The sequence below is a fragment of the Protopterus annectens genome, chromosome 14.part0, assembly GCF_019279795.1.
Source record: "Protopterus annectens isolate FY-2018-M chromosome 14.part0, PAN1.0, whole genome shotgun sequence".
Classification (NCBI taxonomy): domain Eukaryota; kingdom Metazoa; phylum Chordata; order Ceratodontiformes; family Protopteridae; genus Protopterus; species Protopterus annectens.
The window spans coordinates 61,627,748-61,651,009 of record NC_056748.1 but is presented as its reverse complement, the minus strand read 5'-3'; the positions used below and the strand labels follow the sequence as shown (position 1 = coordinate 61,651,009).

Here is a 23,262-nt window from a genome sequence, read left to right as displayed (position 1 = left end):
TACCTTCATTTCAGGGTGGGCAAGCAACATTATCAATTCTCTGCGCTGCCCTTTGGCTTATCTACTGCTCCCAGAGTTTTCACAAAGTGCCTCGCTCCAGTCATTGCTTTTCGCAGGCAGAAGAAAATTCAGATTTATCCATACTTTGACTGTCTAATTCAAGCGAATTCTCAGGAATAGCTGTTAAAGGATCTAGAATTTGTAAAGACTCTTCTCTTTTCTCTGGGTTACACTCTCAATGAGGAAAAATCAAAAATGGTGCCATCCAAGGAGATAACATTCCTGGGAGCGAGACTGAACACAGCCGCCCAGATGCTAAATCTCACCCGGGAGAAGCAGACAACTCTCTCAGCTCCCTGCAAGGAAATACCTGCAAGCTCTGGGATTCATGGCCTCTTGCATTCTCATGATTCCATATGCAAGACTGCATATGAGGAAATTGCAATGGTACCTCAAGAACACTTGGTGTCAACACACAGGACCTGGATGTGATAATTCCTCTGCTTCCATGTCTGCAGACAGAGATTCTATGGTGGGCAACAGCCTGTGTACAGAACAAAGGCATGCCTTTTCGCCCACCCCTTGCCACTCAAGTTCACAGATGCATTGCACTATGCCTGGGGAGCTCACCTGGATGGCAGATGCATACAGGGACGTTGGAATGCCCAGCAGAGGCACCTGCACATAAATTTAAAGGAGTTGATGGCAGTCCAGCAGGCCTTACTAGCTTTCAGCCATCTATTTTCTCCAGGGACCCTGCTTGTCAGGATGGACAACACCACAGTCATGTGGTACATCAACAAGCAGGGAGGGACTCTTTCGGACCTCCTCTGCAAGCAGAACACGAGTCTTTGGTCCATAGCAGCATCCCTGGGCCTGCATCTCCTAGCTCAGTTTCTTCCAGGAAGGCTCAATGTTTTGGCAGACCAGTTGAGCAGATGGACCCTGGATCCTCACGAGTGGCAGCTGAACAGAGCAGTCTTTTACAGCATCATTCAACGTTGGGGCACACCTCAGGTGGATCTTTTCTTCTCCCCAGACAACCATCTTCTACCTTTGCACCAGACAACATCACAGCAGAGCCTGGAAAGTGGATGCTCTGTCCTTCCCTTGGATACTGCTGTCAGTTTATGCCTTCCCTCCTCTTCCTCTTCTTCCTAGAGTATTATTGAAGATCAGGGACGAACATCCAAGAACTATTCTCATAGCTCCGGACTGGCCCAGGCAGCATTGGTATCCACTTCTTCTCAGTCTCTCTCAATGTCCTCCTTGGCATCTTCCTCTGAAGCCAGACCTTTTGGTTCAGGAAGGGGGAAACATTCTAAATCCTCATCTTGGTCTCTCCGTTTGGCAGCTTGGCTCATTGTATGACTCCATCCCATCCTCATCTTCAGTCTCTCCATTTGGCAGCATGGCTCATTGTATGACTCCATCCTTTTCTTCTTTCATTCAGTCTCTTCATTTGGTAGCTTGGCTCATTGTATGACCCCATCCTTTTCTTCTTCCCTTTCCCAGCAGGTGGTTGACGTGCTGAGGGAGGCCAGGAGGCCTAGCACTAGGAAGTCCTACGCTGGCAAATGGGAAATGTTCTCTCATTGGATGCAGGCTAGAGGGGAATCTACTTCTCAACCTACCATTCCTCTGATCCTGGAATACCTGGTTGATTTGCTTCAGGGTGGTCTCTCTTTTTCCTCTATGCTTTAGCCATTTCTGCTCATTGTTCTTTTGAACAACCCATTTTCTCTCATCCCCTGATGAAAATGTTTCTCAGAGGTGCTTGCAACTTAAGACCTCCCAGAAGGGCATCTACTCCAGCCTGGGATCTTAATTTTGTTGTAAAAGAAACTCACTCTTCCTCCTTTTGAGCCAGCTGCCACTGCAGATGTAAAGTTTCTCTCATGGAAGACTGCCTTCCTCTTGGCTATCACTTCAGCAAGGAGGGTTTCGGAGCTGCATGCTTTGATGGCTGTGGAGCCTTTTCTTGTTTTCCATGCAGATAGGGTCTCTCTGAGAACAAACCCTTCCTTTATGCCTAAGGTGGCTTCTAGCCTGACTCTTAATTGGTCCATACACCTTCCTACATTCTTTCCTAATCCTCTAAATAGAGGTGAGAGGATCCTACATTCTCTTAATGTGCGTAGACAGCTCAGGTTTTATCTGGACAGGACTAAAGACCTTTGGAAATCAGCTCAGCTATTGGTCAGCTTTGCCCCTGGAGCCCAGGGCAAGGCTATTTCTAAGCAGACCATTTCTAAATGGATTGCACATTGTATTACTTTTTGTTATTCCTTTCATGGCAGAGCTACTCCTCAAGGGGTTAGGACCCACTCTACTAGAGCAGCTTCCACTTCTGTGGCCTTTTTAAGGTGTGTCCCTACTAAAGACATTTTGGAAGTTGCCACATGGTCTTCTGTTCACACTTTCACAAAGCATTATAATTTGCCTTTGTTTTCAAGAGCCAGGGCAGGGTTTGCCACTGCTGTTTTGCAGGGCATTATTTCCAACCCTTGATTCTGTTGGTTCCTCCTCCCCTTTCGCTGGGCTTTGGTAGTCAACCCATTGGTTAGGACTGCAACAGTGAAACACTATTAACACAGTACAGTTGTGTACACTTACCATAAATGTAGATGTTAAAGTGTATTCACTGTTGCAGTCCTGCTTTCCCACCCTCCTTCCCCCTTTTCCTCTTTTCCCAAGGTACAGGCTAAATTTGGTATTTGCCAAAATGGCTTTTGGTTTAAGCCTTGTTTCTAGGGGCTTCTGGCTGTTATGACAAGAAAGACTGAGGAAGTGACATCGGCTGCCTCCTTTTGTATCAGATGCCCTGACGTCCTCTACAACCGACAGCCAACATCATTTTTACTTACCTTTGGTATTCTGGCTGATCGAGGGCTACTGGGAGCTGGAGAACCCATTGGTTAGGACTGCAACAGTGAATACACTCTAACATCTACATTTATGGTAAGTGTACACAACTGTACTTTGCACGCAGTCAGGCTTGGAGACAAGTATGTGTGTCTGGTAGTCTGGAGGAGACCCAGACAGTCCGCATAGTTGCAGCCAGGACTGGTGAGGTGGTTACTTTAGGGGGGGGATCTACTCTGTAACAGTGAGTATGAATGTGAGCCACAGCTGCTTGTGGGTACTGATGTTCCCCTTGGACAGAGTGACTGCAAATGTAGAGGTGAGTAGTAGTACCCAGGCTGACAGTGAGGCACCGCTGTCACAGGATGCCAGACTTCCTGTGGAAAGGGAGCTGGAAAGGGTTACAAACAGAGAGTTGAGACCCGAGTTTTCAGACCCTACATTACAAGGCCTGAGGCAGGTTGCTAGTGAGGCACCAGATTCTCAAGGGAAGGCAGAATCTGTATACTGGGACAAGGGGTTACTGTATAGAGAGTGGACCCCTGAGGGAGGGCTAGAAGGTGAGAGAATACAGCAGTTGGTAGTGCCTAGAGCCTACTGTCTGGCACTTCTATCCATAGCCCTTGATATTCCCTTTGCAGGTCATATGGGCATAAAACGTACAAAAAGATGTGTTATGCAGAACGTCTATTGGCCTGGAATTTCCAGAGATGTAACCGGCAGACCTGTGAGCAGTGCGAAAAGGTAGGCAAGGCAGGAGACAAAGTGAAACTCCTTTGCCTTTGCCTGTGATTGAGGACTCATTTCAGATGGTAGCTATGGGTATTGTAGCTATGGGTATTGTGGGGCCCCTTGAGCACCCCAGGTTCCACAGGGAAAAAGTATATCCTGGTGGTAGTAGACTATGCTACAAGATACCCTGAGGCAGTGGCTCTGTCCTCCATTGAGGCAGAAAAGGTGGTAAATGCTTTGTTAGAGATTTTCAGCAGGGTAGGTTTCCCAAAAGAAATACTGACTGACAGAGGTGCCAATTTCATGTCGGACCTGCTGGCTTGTGTGTGGAAGTACTGTGGGGTGAAGCACCTAAAGACCATCCCCAGACTAATGGACTTGAGAGGTAAAACTCTACAATCAAGTCCATGCTATCGGCATTTGCAGACCAGTTTAACAGGGAGTAGGACAATTATTTACCACATCTATTTGCTTACAGAGAGGTTCCCCAGGAACCAACAGGTTTTTCACCCTTTGTGTTGCTGTATGGGCATAGGGTAAAGGGGACCTCTAGATTTAATTCGAGACGAGTGGGAGGGTGAGTGTGAATCTCACCAGGAGTCTGTTGTGGCATATGTCCTGAACTTCAGGACGAGGCTCAGGGACTTAATGGGCTTGGCCCAGGAGAACCCGGCAGAAGCCCAACAGCAGAAAAAAGATCTGGTATGACAGGAATGCTGTAGGGCAGCAGGTAATGGTTCTTATTCCTGTCGGACACAAGCTGCAAGCAGATTGGGAGAGATCCTACAAGGTGGTGGTAAGAAGGCTAAGTGATGTTAACTACATGTTAGAACTGCTAGCCAGGAGCACATATTGTACCATGTTAACATGATGAAACTTTACCATGATAGGGAGGCCCTTGTGCTGAGTATTTGCAGTGGATTGCAGGAGTCTGAGGAAGGTCTGGTGACTGATCTCCTCAGTGAGGCTTGGACTGACACCTCAGTGGAAGGGGTAAGCAGTGTCCCAGCAGCTGTCCCCTACCCAGGTTCGAGAAACCAAGCAATGTTACAGGAGGTTGGGGACATTTTCACTGGGAAACCAGGGTGTACCCACCTGGTGCAGCACCAGGTGGATACAGGACCCCAAATGCCTATTGGGCAGGCCCCTTGTAAGGTGCCTGAGAGAGTCAAACAGACTCTGAGGGAGGCAATACAGGAGATGTAGGAACTAGGGGTAATTCAAGAGGCCAATAGTCCCTAGGCCTCCCTAGTGGTGCTGGTGCCAAAGAAGGATGGCAGCACCAGGTTCTGTGTGGACTACAGGAAATTGTCACACCGCGTTAGATGCTTACCCCATGCCTAGGATAGATGAGGCCCTAGAGCAGCTGGGCGGGGCTAAGTGTCTTACAAACATTGATCTTGCCAAGGGTTACTGGCAGGTGCCCTTGACTCCCAATGCTAGGGAGAGGTCAGCCTTTGTGAATCCTTGTGGCTTGTACGAGTTCACAAAGATGCCCTTTGGGATGAAAAATGCCCCAGCGACTTTCCAGAGGCTGGTAGATCATATCCTAGCTGGAGCATGAGGGTTTGCCCTTACTTACCTAGATGACATTGCCATCTACAGTCACTCTTGGCAAGAGTACCTTCAGCATGTCAGGGAGGTGCTAGGCAGACTACAGAAGGCAGGGTTGATCATTAAACCCAGCAAATGTCAGGTGGGTATGGCAGAGGTCTCCTACCAAGGACATAGAGTGAGGAATGATGAGATTAGGCCAGAACCCACCAAAGTGGAAGCCCTTCAGGCATGACCTGCACCTGTTAAAAAAGCAGGTGAGGGCATTCTTAGGGACAGCAGGGTACTACAGAAAGTTCGTCCCCAGTTATAGTACCATAGCTGCTCCCCTCACAGATCTGACAAGGAAAAACAGGCCAGATAAGGAGTAGTGTTTAGTGTGGACCCCAGCATGTGACCAGGCATTCCAGAAGCTTAAAGAAGCTTTGGGAGGACCCCCTGTGTTAGCTAGTCCAGATTACAGCAAATAATTTGTTATGCAGGTGGATGCTTCGAATCATGGGGTGGGGGCTGTACATAGCCAGATTTCTTCAGAGGGAGAAGAGCACCCAGTGGTTTTTCTCCGTCATAGGCTTAACCCAGGGAGGAATGCTATGCAGCTGTAGAAACTAAATGTCTAGCAATAGTGTGGACACTTCAGAAACTTCAGCCTTATCTGTATGGAAGAAAATTCACTGTAGTTACAGATCACAATCCCCTAACATGGTTACAGCGAGCCAGCCAGAAAAATGCCAAGTTGCTAAGATGGAGCCTAGGGTTGCAAGCATATATGTCGGTGCAACACTGCAGTGGGATTAGCAATGCCAATGCAGATGGGCTGTCAAGACAGGGAATGGGGTAAGGTACTCTGATAGACCTAACCTTCTCAAGCAATGTTTCTCAAGGGTCACTTGAAAAAACAGCTTGAGTTCTCTGTGGGGGAGGGATATGTGAGGATATGTGAAGGCCGTCAGCCTAGCTAGATAGAATCATCTACAAAATTCTGTCATTGTAAATATGAATATAATCCACAGGCTTGTCCTCTTAAATGTAAGAAAACTGTGTTAAATGTTGAACTTCAAAAATGTAACCACAGTGCACTCTGCTGGAAGTAAGATAAGTCAAGCATTGTATGACTGATCTTAAAGCTCGGAGACATAATGTCTGGATTGAGGAATTCCTTCTATTGTTTTGAGACCAGAGTTAATTGCTAGATTTTACATATATAATGTATTTTATTGCTGGGTTTTCTGGCCAGATGAAAGATGTTAAAAATGAGTTTCTGTTAGCCTGAGAACCAGTGAAGAATGATGTAATCTAAAACGAGTCTGCAGTGATGTATTATCAATTTAGAGGATCTCAGAGAGAAAGAGAAAGCATTTTGGATTTTGTCTGAAGAACTGACCACACTCAGCAGCACTTGCTTGCTCTGTATGTAAGTAGGATCTAAGATTTTAGTGTCTCTCTTAGACATAGATAAAAAATAGTAAGTTTAGTCTAGCTGTTTTCTATATTTATGTCACTGTTCCACAGTATTTTAAGCATTTTCCTGTGATCTCTGAATTCTTGAATATTATTGTGTTGAATTGAGGAGATTTGTCTTGTGTTTTTATTATTAAATATTTTTAAACCTTTCAACTGTGGTTGTTTTGTGTAGAGATAATTTAAGCTCTAGAGTACTTGCATGTATTTGGTGATACTGTACCAAGCCACTCCATTAAGCCTTGCTATTCATCCATTTACTATTTGGATGATATTGCAAAGTATAATTGGACACCCTTTGGTAAGGGCCTTTTTTAGTAGCTGATAAGAGTAGTTTGTGGCAGTGATTACTACCTTATAGCCTGGTAGGAGGGGGCATAGCTGGAGAATCTGAGCCAGCCTTCCCCAGGAGTGTCTGTGTGTTTGTATATAAACCAGATCTCAGTGCGTGTGTGTCAGCTACTTGAGCAGGGGCACGAAGCACTGGTTGGACAGAGAGGGCACTGGAGGTTTTGGCTTGACTACTCTGCCGAGATCTGTACCCTATAGCTGTGCCAGTGGGGAGTCTTATTGGGGATCTGGAGAGAAAGGGAGAAATCAACTCTAGACTGACTGTTATCTCTGTGTGCTCTTAAGGGAAATTGTACTTTACTGTGTGTATTTGTTACCCCTCCCAATATGGACGCCCCTCACTGGTGCTAGTGGTGAGGATTGAGGCTCCTTGATTACTGGGCCCAGTGCATGGGCGTCACAAGTGGGGAGGAGGAAGGGAAAGTATGATTTTTCATTTAATTCTCCTTAAGCTGAAGATTCTGATTTTGAGGAAAGCATTTCCTTATGTTCTCCAGAAGACTTTATCTTTCTGTGACTATTAATAAAATAGGTGTTGTTTAATTTGGAGCAAAATCAAATCCCAGTGTCCCAGCAAAAAAGTATTAGGATTTATGAAGCCGTTCATGCATTATCTGCTTTTGAGGAAAGGCTAGGGGAGGAGAAGTCTGCGTTTATGTTAACAGATGGTGCAGTAACTGTGTGGACATTGTCTCACTGCTCTGAGAATCCAGAGTTTGTCTATAAAATGTAGACCTTTTTACATTCCTAGAAAGTTTAATGGAATTTGTATAGCAGTGGTGTATATCCCACCTACTGCTAATACAGATACGCACTCACAGAATTGTACCAGTCTACCTGTGACATGCAAAATGAACACCCTAAGATTATTAGGGTAGGAGTACCTTGGATAAAGTGTCCACCAATGTAAAGCAAGCCTACAAAGCAGAGCAGCATCCACACCTCAGCAGATCGGGTCATCTTTCTATCATGCTGATGCCTGTTTATAAACTTGCTCTGGTCAGGGAAAAACCTACGGTAAAAAGAGATCAGGATTTGGCCTGAGGGAGAATTGTCAGCTCTCCAGGATTGTTTTGAGTGTACTGATTGTAGCATTTTCAAGGAGGCAGCCACTACAGACCAGCATATCAGCCTAGATGAGAACACCGAAGCAGTGATGGCTTTGATATCCTTACTGAAATATTATACTATGTGAATGCTAATCCTATACCCTCTGATAAGGATGGGAAAGCTTTTGACAGATTTGGGGAAAAACTATTTCTTCTACAGTTTTAACATTTAGAATTTTGATTTACCAGACTTTGCATGTTAAAAGTTTTACTGGCTTCTTTTAAGACCATGAAAAAATTAACTGTTAACCTTCTTTCTTATGACTGATGATCCTCTTGACAGAGCTGCTGCTATTGACTCAGTTATGAGAACATTTGCTTAGATGTGTTATCAGAACCTTACAGAAGATGTTAAAACTGACATTTTAAATTCTTCCAAGGTCAACATTGTGTTAGGGTCCTCTGCAGCTGGGGTACTTGGATTTGATGAGAGAAGGAAATTTAATTCAAGGGGTCACTCAGATTTTTTTTAGTTCTACTTTTCTAACTTTAGTAAACACTTTCTTTTCATCTCAGGTTCTTGTTCAGGATACAAGTAAAAATTTCAAGATACTTTCAACAAGACAGATTTCAGAAAGCAGTGCTAAACAGGCTTAAATAAAAGGGGAGCCTAACAGAACCAATGACGGTCACAAAATGTCAGAAGTGACTTATGCTAATTCTGGTGCCCATCTCTTCTCAGTCTAGCAGTCCTTCAAATCTGGCCCTCTGTCTGGGGCCTCAGTCTTCCCCTGTGGTATCAGAGTGACTGACAAGTGGGCTCCAAGTCTAATCCAGCACAGGTACAGATGTTATTGGGAATCCCTGTCTCCTATTCAGAGGTTTTCTCCTCTTGTGAGCCAGACATCACAGTTTCCTCCTATTTGAGCAAACGGAGACCCTGGGGGAAAATAGAACTTGTACTCCTAGCCCAGATGGGAAATGTTTTTTATTAAAGTTTTTTTTGGGTGCCAAAGAAAGCGGGAACTTGGACCTCTGTAATCTTTTTCTAAAAGTCCCTGGTACAAGTGGCAAAGGTAGCCGCTCTCCTTTTCAGAGGGTTCCTGCTCATCCTCTGGGCCAGACATCCCGGTTTCCTCTCATTTTAGAGCAAATTAAGTCTTGGGGATGATAAAACTTGCTGGAGTATGAAGTTCTATGGTAACTTTGCACCTAAAGGTTGTTTTTTTTAACGCATTCCAATTTGCAGGGAATTTAGGCATTTAAGATTTTCTGTCTGGCTCATCTGTTCTGTCTTATCCTTGGCCTGTCCACTGCACCAAGGCTATTTACAGAATACCTGGGTCCAGTGATTACCCACTGAAGGCTTCAGGGCATTCACATCTTTGTCTTGTACTTGTGTCGGGACTCCATGAAGTAGGTCATCAGACTCCTCATTTAAGGCTTCAGCTGAGCTCTTTACCGTCCTTCTTATGCTAGCTTTATTTGAAGGGGGGGGTCTTCTCTTCATCTCTGAGTACCTCTTCTTCCTTTGGAGAAGGTGAAACAGTGTAAGGAAATTTTCCTAGATTTCTTTTTCCAATCTCAGGCTTCTGCCTGGGAATTTCACAGGATGTTGGGTTTCATGACTTCTATAATTCTCATGATTCCCCCGTAGCCAGACAACTTCAGTGGTACCTCAGATAAGCCTGGACGCCGCATCAGCTCCCTTTAACTTTTCTGATTGCAGTTCTGGGGTTTGTCAAAAGGGAAGATCTTTGGTGCATGAACAAGTTACTCTGTCCTTTCGCTCTTCCCTTTAGAGTTCCTCCAGTCTGTCACAACAGATGCTTCAGACTTCGCATGGGGAGCAGTTGGCTGTGAAAGCCTTAAATTATCTATGGTCTTCAGGAACTCTGCAAGTTTATTGTAGATAATACTACAGTGATGCAGTACATAAATAAGGGGGCACCAGATCTTACTCTGTTTGCGGACTGCCTGGGAGGTAGCAACTCTGCTCAGCTTGACTCTTCAGGCATTGTATATTGCATCTGAGCAAACACATTGCGGGCGACCAACTCCGCAGGACTAGGCCAGACCCTCAAGTGGAAAAATATTCCAGGGACTTTTTGGGAATTGATCCAGCTGTGGGGAATACCTCAAGCAGATCTGTTCACCTCTTTTCAAAACAGTTAAATCCTGATCCAGGATTCGTTTCATACAGGCATAGAAAATGTATGATTTTCTCATTCCCATGGACAGAAGTATTCCTGTGTGCTTTTACGCCCTTTCCAGTGATTCACATGATCCTTTGAAGATTCTCTGGGACTTCAGATGTTATGATGGTGACTCCCTTTTGACCAACGCAACAGCTGTTCTCCATTCTGAAATTTTTCTAGTTGGTACAGTGCTAAGAACCAGAACCCGTTTAATGCTCTGCTGCTTCTGTTTTCCCAGTATTTGTGAGTTGTTATCCTCTGGCCTGTCTCCTCTTTCAAGATTAATATCTTGGAAATTTCTGCTTGTCTGCCCTGGCATCTATTGTATGGACAGTGCACTTATGTTTTGAGAAGCTGACCAGTTGGTCATATCCTTACAGGATAAACCCGTATAGCTAGCTCTACTGCAACAGTGCTAAATTAGAACATCTGCTGTTACGCTAAGTTTAGACATCTGTAGTTTGTTGTAATCATTGTTATGGTATCAATGCACACAGTCTCTCCTGTCCAAGAACTCTCACATTTTTTCCTTCATTTTATGCTTCACCTGTGTTTGTTGGTGCCATTTTCAACTTTCAATTCTATATATTTTTTTTATTTTAGGGAGGAGACTTCACAAACCACAATGGCACTGGAGGGAAGTCCATTTATGGACCTAGGTTTCCAGATGAAAACTTCATTCTGAAGCACACTGCACCAGGTAATTACTTAAGGAAGCTGCATTATTGTCAGTTATTACCAAAGGCAAAAACTGCTGGACTAGTGCCAAGATGACAGGGAAGCTCTGTTTGATGTACTGTTCATTTTAATTTAGTTCAGAGAGCAGTTTTGTAAAAGCATTTCTTTTAATACAATAAGCAGCTGTTGCTAGTGAAGTTATTTACTTATTTTTGTTACTAAAGAACTTTGTTAATTTGTTCAGTTCTGGCTTATTTACTGGTTATTTTAATTAACTGTCAAACAATTGGTTATTTTGTTTCATTTTCTCTTTTCCTTTTCAGCATTTAACTCAAAGGCACACAACTCATTTTTTTTCATGTGTCCTTTTTTTTTCCATTAGAAGAGCAATGGGACCTAGCCATGGTTCTTGTCTGACTTGTAAGGAAATGAGCTGAAACACATTGGCACTGACGCAGAATATACAGAGTTGTATCTACAATATTCTGGAATGGGACAGTATTCCTCCACAACCAGTTACCACCTTTGCCTTTGTGAGGATAACATAAAGATGGTGCAGTCAGACAGGAACAAGTCTTTCGATTACTGTAAATGTATCCCAAGCTCTTAAGAGAGAGAAAAAAAAACAACTTCTGCTTACTGTAGAAGGTAAGTTGACTTGCTGAAGTACAGCAGCCAGTCAACACACAGCTCTCCCTCGCTTTTCAAGTGAAGAGTGACAAAAAGTGTTTGGATTGGTGTAGGAAGCCAGTTGGCCATCTGCTTCATACCTCAACAACTCCAACCACTCTGCAGTCTTAGGTTACTGTGCGATTGGCTTAAGTACGGCAGACACTGCACAACCCCTACAGTGAAAACAATGCTGCACTCTGGTTTCTTTCCATACTGGCATTTTGGTACGGAAAAAAATGCAGAGGTCTCTGTCATGCCCTCTACCACTTTGCACCTGGGGTAGTTGTCCCCTTTGTCCCAGGCTTGTTACTGTCCTGTAGACTGCTTTTTGAATTGATTGGGCACTGATTGGCAGCATGTATTCTCCTTTGCATTTTAAAATATAGATTTTTGACAGCAGAAAATGAGTAATAGTCCGTCAAAAGTCATGCTGCTATTTACTACAAAAGCTACTTTAGTCATGCTGTCGTTTCTCAATCCCTCCTCCACAGCTTCATTTGAATTTCTTTAATTTTGTGTCAGACTTTTGAATTTCCTTACTGTTGTTGCCCCTACCATGTTGGAGGTTGCTGCACAAGTCCATTTTTGTTGCTTAAGATTTGCAAGGTAGGAGAACATACTGAGAATTAGGGAAATGTATTTCAGTTTAAGTAAAGTACACAGATAGTAGCAAGTAAAATCCATTAAGCAGTAGTCATTGTATAAGTAACAAACTGCCAAAGCAGAAATGAAGTACAGCAGAAAGTCGAGGCCTGTTAACGAAGTAATCTCTCGAGGCCTGTTAACGAAGTAATCTCTCGAGGCCTGTTAACGAAGTAATCTCTAGTAGTGTACTTTCTTGAATTTTTACCATAGGTTTTTCTTGAAAAAAATCTTCCTATTGCAATTATAATTGTTGGTCCCTTTGACTGTCTCAAGTACTTCCAGTTTGTTTCTCCTTTGTGGTCCTGACTGTAAAGGTGATGGCAGAATTACCCGATTCCAAGCTCAAGGTGACTCTGGGAAGGACCACCATTTAATTTTGATTGTACTGATATAGGGGATATCTGTCCCAGATGCCATAGCCAAGACTTTCCTGTTTTATGGTGGAATTGTAACAAACTGTTCTAGATTACCCCTTCCATGTGCCATGTAAATATTTTCTTTTAATAGGCTTCCAGTAGCTGTGTGGAAGCTCTAAAAACAAGATGTCATTTGCCACACTGGAAAATCTTTGTTCTGACCATCCCTTTGACTTCTTGGTCATCCCATTTATCTAAGAATCCTGTTTATAGCTTGATGAGGGCACTGGGACATTGACTCCTTACAGACAAGGGTCTGCAGGTGCTACTATCATAGTCTTTGCCACCATATGATTTTTTTGACTACTCAGTAAGCAGGTTAGACACTGTATGAGCTTCTTAGCCACCATGAGGTATTTATTCAGAGAAGCTGACTTTGAAAGGAAATGTATACCACAGGGTGCATCATTCCCTGTATCTAGGCATTAGTGTAATTAAAGCTTTACACCCCATTACTAAACCCTTCTTTTTTGCCAGTGGTCTGTGCAATTTATTTTATGCATTTCATGATGCAGCATGCATTATGTTTAAACTCGCCTTAACTCTAAACCAAGCTTGTAAAGATTTTAATAAACACACTGGTCTTTAGTACCATGAATATTTGTGGAGCTGAATACAGATCTAGTTTCTTTAGTGACCTTCCACACTAGGAGTGTATTAAATAGAGTTCAGTTCGGACATCTTTTCTATTGGGGGAGTTTTGCTGTGCTGCAAACTTCACTTAGAGTCTCAACTTCAGGAACCTCTCTGTAACTGAGGAACCGCTCTGTAACGGAGTATTACAGTTCTTAAAGGCCTGCTTTGTGGCAGCACTACTTGTGACAATTTTGGTTGCTATTCTTCCGTGCCATAGTTTTCTACGGATGTCTGTGATGCCTCCTTTACAGCATTCTTTCTCGCCATAAGTAACCTAGGACTCTGGTTCAACTCTTGGACCAGTTGCTTCAGCCTGTAAACTTTTTCATGACTTTTGCATTTTTACTTTGTCTCCAACTTGTAAATCATGTAATCCTTGGCAGTTTGTATTAATTTTTTTCTCTCTCTTCTCATTTTTCTTTTAGCATTTCCTTTACTTTTTGTATTGATCTTCAGGTATCAGTAAAATAGTTTAAGCTGGTAATTTGCTTGAAGCCTTCTGCTGATTAACAGCTGAGCAGTTAGAATTCAGCTCCTATTGCCAGAATTGCAAGATAATCCTGATAACTTTGCTGAATCCCTTCCTCTTGAAAATTTTCAGTGTTTCAATACTTCTGTTCACTTGGCTCTGCTAATCATAATCAAATGGATTTTTCAGTTAACATGGATTAAAACTCATTCCTGCACAAGTTTTCTGAATTCCCATTAATGCAAGAGTCTTCTGAATTCCTGACTTTTGTATTATAGATTTTTGTCAGCTGTGACAACATCAGACATCCCATCTTAAGAATGTAGACCTCAGTACACTAATCACACTTGCAGTTGTCTAGTCAGTGTAATTATTAGGGGAGCTCGATATAATTGTCTAAATGTATAAACTATATGGCAAACAGATTGGTACCCTTTCTGCTCCATGGATGAGCTGCTATTTGGGTATGTAAGCTGTGACACCCCTGCACTGTCCCAATAATCAGTCCTCACCACTAGCACCAGTGAGGAACGTACACATTGGGAGGATGACTAGTACTCTCACAATAAAGTACAATTTACCTTAAGAGCACACAGAGATCACAGTCAGTCTGGGGCTAGTTTCTCCCTCTTTCTCCATATCCCCATTAAGACTCCCCACTGGCACAGCTATAGAGTTGAGTCCTTAGCCAGGGTTCCAACCCATGTCCTCCCAGTGCACACTGTCCAACTAGTGCTTCATGTCCCTGCCCAAGTAGCTGAGACACACACACACTTTGATATTGGATTTATATACAAACACACAACTGGGAAAGGCTGACACAGGTTTACTAGCTATGCCCCTTCTGCCCAGACCATAAGGTAGTTATCACTGCCACCAGAACCCCTATCAGCTACTTTAAGGCCCTTCCCAAACGGTGACCAATCTTACTATGTAATGTTACTGTTATCCAAATAGTAAGTGTGACCAAGGCCAATGCTATTTAGAAGTGGCCTATACAGTGTCACCAAATACATATGCAAGGACTCCAAGAACTTAAATATCTCTTAACAAACCAGCCACAATTAAAAGGTTTAAATATATTTAATAATAAGAAGCACAAGACAATATTCAGTAATTCAGCACAGTGACTACAGAGTTCAGAATCACAGGAAATATTTTAAAACAACATTGCAGGACAGTCTCAAATAAATACAGAAAACATCTAAACTAATCCTTGCTTATATTCCTATCTATATCCAAGAGAGATCACTTTCCCTAAGTTTAGGTAAACTAGTTTATTTGTATTTTATGTTCTTAATTTCTTTATTCGGATGGTCTGGATGAGTACAAATGAACACCTTGTGCTTTATTTCAGGGATAGTCAGTTTATTCATTCTGTTGGCTGTGACTGCTTACTAGTGCCGTATAAGCTTCCCATTCACTTCCGTTCTGCCCACGTCTTCTGCACAAACCTTCTAACGCTTTCCTAATGCTGTGTAATGATGCATGCTGCCAGTAGTTTGTATTTTGTACCGTCTTCGCAAACTTCCAAAGCTGGTTAAAAAATTACTTTGGGCTTGTGAAGTGTTCAAGATGTCTTTGCTGCTGTATCTATACACATGTTTACATTTGTAAACATCATAATAGCTAAGTGACCAAGAATATTAGAAAAGTTAACTTGCATAACTGGTACAAGTTAAAGCAGGACTGTGTACTTGGTTTCTAAGTGTGTGTAATTTAATTTGTAACCCAGTGGTGTGCTGTTCAGTGTTTTCGGCCCAAATTATTCAAAGAGCTCTTCAGACATGTTATAGTCTGCACCTGTCTTGTTTAAATTTCCCAAATGAATTGAGAGATTTTTTGAATAATCTCTCACTTGCTGTACTGCCTCTTAATTCATCTTTATACTTCAGTGTACTGTCCATTCAGTACTACCAATAGAAGTGGTCCGGTTTATGTTTCTTGTGAATTTTTAATTTGTCTTTACACACCATTGGAAGGCAACTTTTCGTAACAGAGGTTCTTAAACTGGACAGTGCTTTCTCTCTGTCGTGTAGACATATCTGGTAGACATGACTTGAATTTCAGATGTACAGAAGTTTCCTTGCACCTCGTGACATTTATCTTTGTCAATGTTTACAATGCATTCTCCTTTGACAGTTTTTTTACATACATTGTGTACTCAGACCTTAGACCCCTGCTTGCAATCATGGATTTGAGTCTCACAGCCTACACTCCGAGCAAGTCACTTAAGCAGACATTGTTCTAGGGCTACCACTGAAAAGAAGCATTTATCCAGTGGGCTTAACCAATTAATAAAACATTTATTTATTGCAGTTAATGCTTATTCTGATATTTTTTGTATTTTTATTTAACTTGCATTTTATCTGTTTTAAACAGTTCAGTAATTCTTTTAATTATTTTGTGTCTTTAATTTCACACTCTCGACATACATTTACCTTTTTTTATAAGGATAGGTCTGTTTCTCTTAACCCTCTTTGATGACTTGCTTTTACTGCAAGTAGTTCTTTCATTTTCTTAAGGATTCATTCAACTCACCAATTGTGTCGTGCTTTAATAAAAGCTGTCACTCGTCTCTCTCTGGTATAGATGACTAACAGGTGGGGCAGTTCATTTATATGCTTTATTACACAGACACGCATCAGGATAGATAACAGTACAAAATATAAACAAACTGATTAACTGACAGACTGTACAGACGTACTTGCTTACATCTCAACTGCTTACTACAAAATGGCAGTCAGGCTTGCACGTGCTCAGTGTTTATACACTTGTGCAAGCCCCTAGAAAGCTTCTTAAAGGTATACATACATATTGAGCTACATCCTTCCTCTTAGATTGCCCTCAATGAAATGACATTAGAATAAGGCAAACAATAGTAAAGACATTAGAAACCAGCACAGTGTCCAAGTTGCCATGCATCTGTAACATGGTCTGGAAATGCAACCTGATCTAGTAATACAGTAACCAGAACTGGGTTTAGCAGCAGGGACAGTTTTCAGTGAACAGCTTGTATCAGGAATTTTGGGATTCATCTCAGGAACAGGGGTATTTGCTGGAACATCCTCTAGAACTGAAATACTGGACAACTCACACATTTAGTTATAGGGTTTATTCACACAGGCTATGTGCTATGGTGCAGGCTCGGACATGGCATCAAATGTTTCAGATTCTAGCCTAAATTCTACTCTTTGTGATTTCACAATGTACAATCTCGGCTCTGGGTCACTTTTCATGACTCCAATTCATTCATAACTTTTGCACATGTGCATTCTCACTGTCACGTAATGGAATGAGTGCTTTGCTGGATTTCTCGTAATAAGACTTCTGGGATAAGCATTTCTTTAACGGATGGGCTTTCACTGATCTGTTATTCTTATCACTTGGAACCAGTAAACTACTGCTGACTTGTAATGTGGTTCTGGTTTGTCTCAACAGAATTCTCTGGGCAGGTGAACCAAGATTTTTATTGTGAAGAATATTTCTGAGATTCAAGAGAGCCTGGAAAACATCACTATTATCTCGTTTCGACTTCTCTTGTAACTGTTTTGCACTTTGAAGTGCACATTCTGCCAAACCATTTGACAGCGGGTACTCTGGTCTACTTGTGACATGGATAAAGTCCCACTCTTTGGCGAATCTTTTAAATTGCTGACTAGTAAACTGTGCCATTGTCAGAAATAACTTTGTGCGGACTACCATGGACTGCAGAATGATGCTTCATCTTGGTAATGACAGTACTGGACGCTAAGTTAGGAAGTAGGTCAATCTCAAACGAGTTAGAATAAGAGTCTACTAACGATGTAATGTTGACCATTCCATTCGAAAATGTCATTGGCTACTGTCGACCAGGGTAGTTCAGGTATCTGGTAAAGCTGAATTGGTTCCTTCTGTTGATGTGGCTTTGTACTATTACATACTGAACAAGATGAAAGTGCTCTCTCAATGTCTTGTGACATAGAAGGCCCAAATACCAGTCCTCTTGCCCTTCTGTTGGTAGAATCTGTTCTTGGGTGTCCATGACACAAGATGATAATATACTCTTGTTGCAAGGACTTTGGAACAATGACTTTTGGACCTTTCATGATACCATTGTCAGACAAAATCTCATCTCTGTAAGGAAAAGAAGGTTGCACTTCTTGAGGTAGGCTAGATTGTTATGACGGCCATCCTCAATTGATAAAGTGGTTGAGTTTCTGTAGAACAGGATCTGAGGCTGTGTGATTTCTCAGCTCGTCAAGATGCGTGGAAGAAAAATTTCTCACTTCCACGACTTCAAAATCAAGTTGCTCATTCTCATGCTGTTCAGTGGTATTTTTGAGTGATCTGGATAAAGTATCAGCAAGATAAAGAAATTTGCTTTTTGTGTAGACAAGACTGAAATTGTACTTATGCAATCTCAACATCATTTATTGTACTCTTGCTGGAGCTATAGGCTTTCTCAAAATAGTGACTTAGGGGTTGGTGATTTGTTTCGCTCGGGATAGGTCTACCATAAATGTAATCCTGGAACTTCGAACATGCAAACGCAGTTGCCAAGAGCTCTTTATCTGCGCATGCTCCATTTCAGTTTGGTTTAGAGATCTGGATGCATAGGCAGCAGGTTGACCCTCTTGGAGAATGACTGAACCAAGACCAAATTTCAAAGCATCACAGGAAAAAGTAACTGGTTTGTGAACATCATAGTATCTGAGAGTTGGTGGACTAGCAATTCTCTGTTTCAGGACATCAAATGCTCTCTGGTGCTGTTCCAACCACGACCAAGATGCATCTTTGTGCGTCAGCTCTGTAAGTGGTGCTGCTAGTTGGCTCAAGTCTGGAATAAAATTAATAAAACAGCCATTTCCTGTTGCTGCCTGGACCGTATTTCTTGTTTTATTGGTATTCCATTTACGGTTCTTCCCCCTTTTGTGGTTTTTCTGGAATAAAATTACCTAGAGAGTTAATCATGCCAAGAAAGCATTTTAAGGGCTTGAACATTGTCTGGAGCTGGCATCTCAAGAATAGCTGCTTGCTTGGAAGGGTCTGTTCGTAAGCCTGAAGTGGTAAACAAATGACCAACATAAGTAACTTCTTGTAACTTGAATGTGCACCTCTGAAGATTCAGCTTAAGATTCACTTGACATGCTCTTTCCAGAACTTTCTTCAGGTTTCTGTCATCCTCCGTTTCACCATTACCTTCAACTAGGTCATCATTTACTATAATAGCACAGGGATACTCAGAAAGAAATTGCTCCACTACACGCTGAAAGACTTCACTGGCAGAATTTATCCCAAATGGGATTCTCAGAAATCTGTGCCTGCCAAGCAGAGTACTGTTAGCAATGAGGATTTCTTGTCAAGCAAAATTTTCCAAAATGACCTCTTTGCATCTAAGAAAACACAGTAGCGTTTGACATCAGTGCTGCAACTTCTTTGACTGTGCAAATTGGATGATGAGGTCTTTTGAGTAATTTGTTCAAATCTCATGGATCAATACATATTCTGATATCATCTGAGCTTTTCTTATGGGCTGCCATCATGGAAGATGCCCACTCAGTTGGTTCATCAACTGGACAAATTACACCTTGCTGCACCATTTTATCTAGCTCGGCTTTGACTCTGTTCTGCATAGTTACTGGAACTTTGTGGGCTAGCCTGACAACTGGGCTGACATCTGGGTCTAACTTCATGGAGTACACAGCTGGAAGCTTGCCTAGTTTGTCTTCAGAAAGATCAGCATAGGTAGAGCCCTAATAATGACTGTACATGCCTTTTGACCACAGAAAATAAGTTGTAGCTTCTCCCAGCAGAGCGACATGAAAGTACTGCTGAGCCTTAAGTTTGAATCTCCTCAGCACCATAAGCCACAAGCCTCGCACACTCGGCCAAATCAAGCTCCTCACCAGCACGTACTCTAGGAAATGCTTCTGTAGGCATAACATTGCACTTCAAACCTGTGTCGACTCTGCGCTGTATGGGTTTCCCATTTATCCGAACAGTACAAAATACTTCATTCTGTTATGTCACAGTTTTGCATATTTCTGTTACTTAGAAATTTGTTTAGTGTGTTCTGACTGCCTAGATGTTCTTCGTGTTTCACTGTTGCAGTCATTACATTTGGGTAATCTGCTGACAGGTTGCCCTCAGTCGGCCTGAATAACAAAGTCTTGTGTCCTGCGTCAGTTGCTGTCTCTTCTTCCATGACATCAGGGGTATAAAACATGCAGCCAACACCATTTTATTCAGTCTTTCTTGCCGTGCGGTGCCCGAAGCAAAAGCAGTTCGCAAGTGCCAGTCGGCTGACTCCTGAAATTTTCGCATTCAAGTTTCAGAACCGAATTCTTCATCTAAAGCTAAGTACCCCGTTGGGGAAACTTTTTCTTGCTCCTTACCGATGTCAGTAAAAGTTAATAATTGCATTACTTGTGGGAAGCAAATACCTCATAAGGATTTTCATTTGTACTGTGTTCCTTGCCTAGGCCCAGATCATAACGTGCCTTGCTGTCGGTTTTGTGCTAGATTTAACCAACGCACTATTAAGCGGCAGTATATTTTTGCTTCAAAATATTTTGGATCCAGATTTAATTACCCTGAAATGTCTTCGGTTAGCAATCAGACTACCGGTGTTCACAAAAAACGCAAAGAAAAAAACAGAGACAGACCGTCTAGGTCCAAAACCAACGACGAAGCTTCTCCTTAGCCAGTCACCAGTACTCAGGCGCTTTCGCAGCCCCTGATACCTGCTACTTTTGAGTCACAGGCCTCTACAGAGACCCATGCAGAGTCCGGTATGCAGCGAGATTCTCAGAGTATTGAGCCTGCGGATGTCTTTCCCTTGGATGGATCCGGAGTTGCTGAGCAGGCACCAGCTTCTGAGGATGATGTCCTTCAAGGATGCATCTGCAGTCCTAACAAATGGGTTGTCCTGGCCTCAGGCAGCCCTTCGGTCGGCCGGATTCCAAAGTCTGGGTCTGGCCTCGGCTGGTGTCGCACTTCACCCGACGTCATAGCTGCAGTTCTTCGGGTATAAAGGCATCAGCCGACGCCATTTTCCCCAGTCTTTCTTGCCACGTGGCCCAAGCAGAAGCTGTTCGCAAGTGCCGGTCGGTCAGAACCAGAGATTGCTACTACCGAAGACTTCTAAAAAGCTAAGTACCCCGTTGGGGACTCTTTCTTGCCTCAGCCGATGTCAGAAAAAGTGAATAACTGTTTAACTTGTGGGAAACAAATACCTCATAAAGATTTCCACTCTTACTGCCTACCTTGTTTAGGCCCAGACCACAACGTAGCAGCTTGTCTAGCCTGTGCTTCCTTCAACCGATGGACACTTAGACGTCGGTCGGAGTTTGCAGAGGAGTTTTTCGGCTCCGCTTTTGCTTATATCATGCCGTCGGAGACTCCGACTTCACAATTAGCTAAAAAGCGTAAGGAAAAGGACCGACACTCGCGGTCCGCGGTTTCGGCCGAAACCGCGGTTAAGCCAACCGCGAGTGTCTCGGTTTCGGCTGAAACAGAGTCCTCGGTTCTTCCTTCGGCCGAAAGCTTGCCTCTTACTGAGGCCTCATCCAGCATGGCTGAATCTGCTACTGAACTTCCACCTGCTCCTGCAGGTTCTCAGGATTTATCAGATACTATCCCTTTAGATATATCTACTCCTGCACGTGGAGCTGCTAGGCCCCCTGCATCCATGTCAATTAAGGCTTTTGCCAGGGCTAAAGCAGCAAAATCAACCAAAACCGTGCCTGCTAAAACCCTCTCTCACAGGCCTAGCTCTAGTACTCAAATGCTTAGTCTTGCAGAGGATCTCATTTCTTTGATCAGGGGATCCCAGCCTCACCCTGACAGGGCCTCTCACCCCCCTCCAGAGAAGAGGCCTAGAGCAGAGCCCCCTGAGCCAGTTTCTAAAGATTACTCCTCTGATGATTCCGAAAATACAAACCCTCCAGAAGGCCCTTATTCTCCATATGAGGACTCTGATGCAGAAGATTCCATTCCTTCTGCCTCTCCTCCTGAGGAATTTTCTTTTGGGGAAACCTTGCATGTATGAGGGAACAATTTCAATGGCAGGGCCAGGATTTTTCAGACTCTAGGAAAAGGCTTAGGACTTTTTTGCATTTGCCACAGCATAGACCTTTAGCCATTCCTCCAGTACTTACAGTTGTGGATGATGCATTTAATGATGCTTGTACTGCTCCTGATTCACTCCCTCCAGCCCCTGCTAAGCCCGACAGATACTACAGGGTTCCGGACACACATAATCACTTGTATAAGGCTCCTTTTGCAGATCCTGAAACTATTTCACAGGGCCTCAAGGTTGTAGCAGCTACCTCTGCCAAAAACCCACTCCCCTCTGAAAGGGAATCTAGGGCCTTGGAGAGATGGGGTAAAAAAGTTTATACTTCTGCTACTCTTTCGGCTAGGGCCTTAAACTGTCAATTCCACATGATTCAGTATCAGGAATTTATGTTAGATCAGTTATCTAAAAAACTGTCCTCGCCTGAACCTTTAGACCGAAAGTCTCTTCAGGAAATGGTACATAACATTCAGCAGGTCAGTAATCATTCCTTAAAATGCGGCTGTGATGCACTGGAGGCTTCCTTTAGATCAGCTATGACTGGTACAGTGATCAGAAGGCATGCATGGTTAAAAGAGCAGTCCTTACCAGACCATGTAAAATCAAAGCTCCTAGATGCACCCATGGATAAACACAATTTGTTTGGCTCCCCTGCACAGCAAGTGCTGAAGAAGGTGGAAGAGAAAGCAAAATCTGTCCAGACAGTCAAGGATTTCTTACAGGTCCAGCCTCCAAGGTTTAGTAGGAACTGGCCTTCCAAGAATTGGTCCTTTCCAGACACCACCAGAGCACAGAGAGGCAGGAATAGGCACCCAAGAGGCAGAGGTCAATCCAGAGGTGCCTACAGGGGACGTCAGTGGCAGCCTAACAACCAGCGAAGTACTGCCACAGATCCAGCCACTACCACTTCCACAGGACAATCACAGTGACTTGGCTCTGAAGCCGCCTACCAGGGAACAACTAGAAGCACCCTTAGGCGGAAAGCTAGCCTTATTTTCAGTAAACTGTCATTACATTACAGGAGACAAATGGATTTTACAGACAATAGACAAAGGTTACAGGTTTCACTTCCATACTCTACCAAGGAAGAGAGGAATGCCAAACCTACCTCCAAATCAAAAGGCAAACGCTCTAGAACAAATAGACAACTTAATAAGGATGAGAGCTATAGAAAAGGTACCGTCTATGGAACAAGGGCAAGGATTTTACTCCAGACTTTTCCTGGTGCCAAGAAAGGAAAACCAATGGAGACCTATTCTCGACCTGTCCGCTCTGAACACATATCTCATTGTCCCAAAATTCAAAATGCTGACTCTACAGCAGCTTCTTCCCATGCTGGGCAAGGAGTCTTGGCTGGTAACTCTAGATCTCAAGGAGGCATACCTGCACGTCCCCATACGACCAAATTGCAGAAGATACCTCAGATTTCTTGCAGGATCAGAGCATTATCAATTCTCAGCATTGCCTTTTGGCTTAT

The 23,262-nt window shown here is 43.1% G+C and overlaps 1 protein-coding gene across 3 annotated transcripts in view; it reads left to right on the top strand.

The window, feature by feature from the left end:
• The window catches only part of PPIF (peptidylprolyl isomerase F), a 446,984-nt gene that overhangs the window by 288,281 nt on the left and 135,441 nt on the right, over positions 1–23,262 (top strand). For all 3 annotated transcript variants that reach the window (XM_044055769.1, XM_044055770.1, XM_044055772.1), the window contains exon 4: positions 10,814–10,910. In XM_044055769.1, coding sequence (XP_043911704.1) covers positions 10,814–10,910 — 97 coding nt within the window. The remainder of the gene's footprint in view (positions 1–10,813; positions 10,911–23,262) is intronic.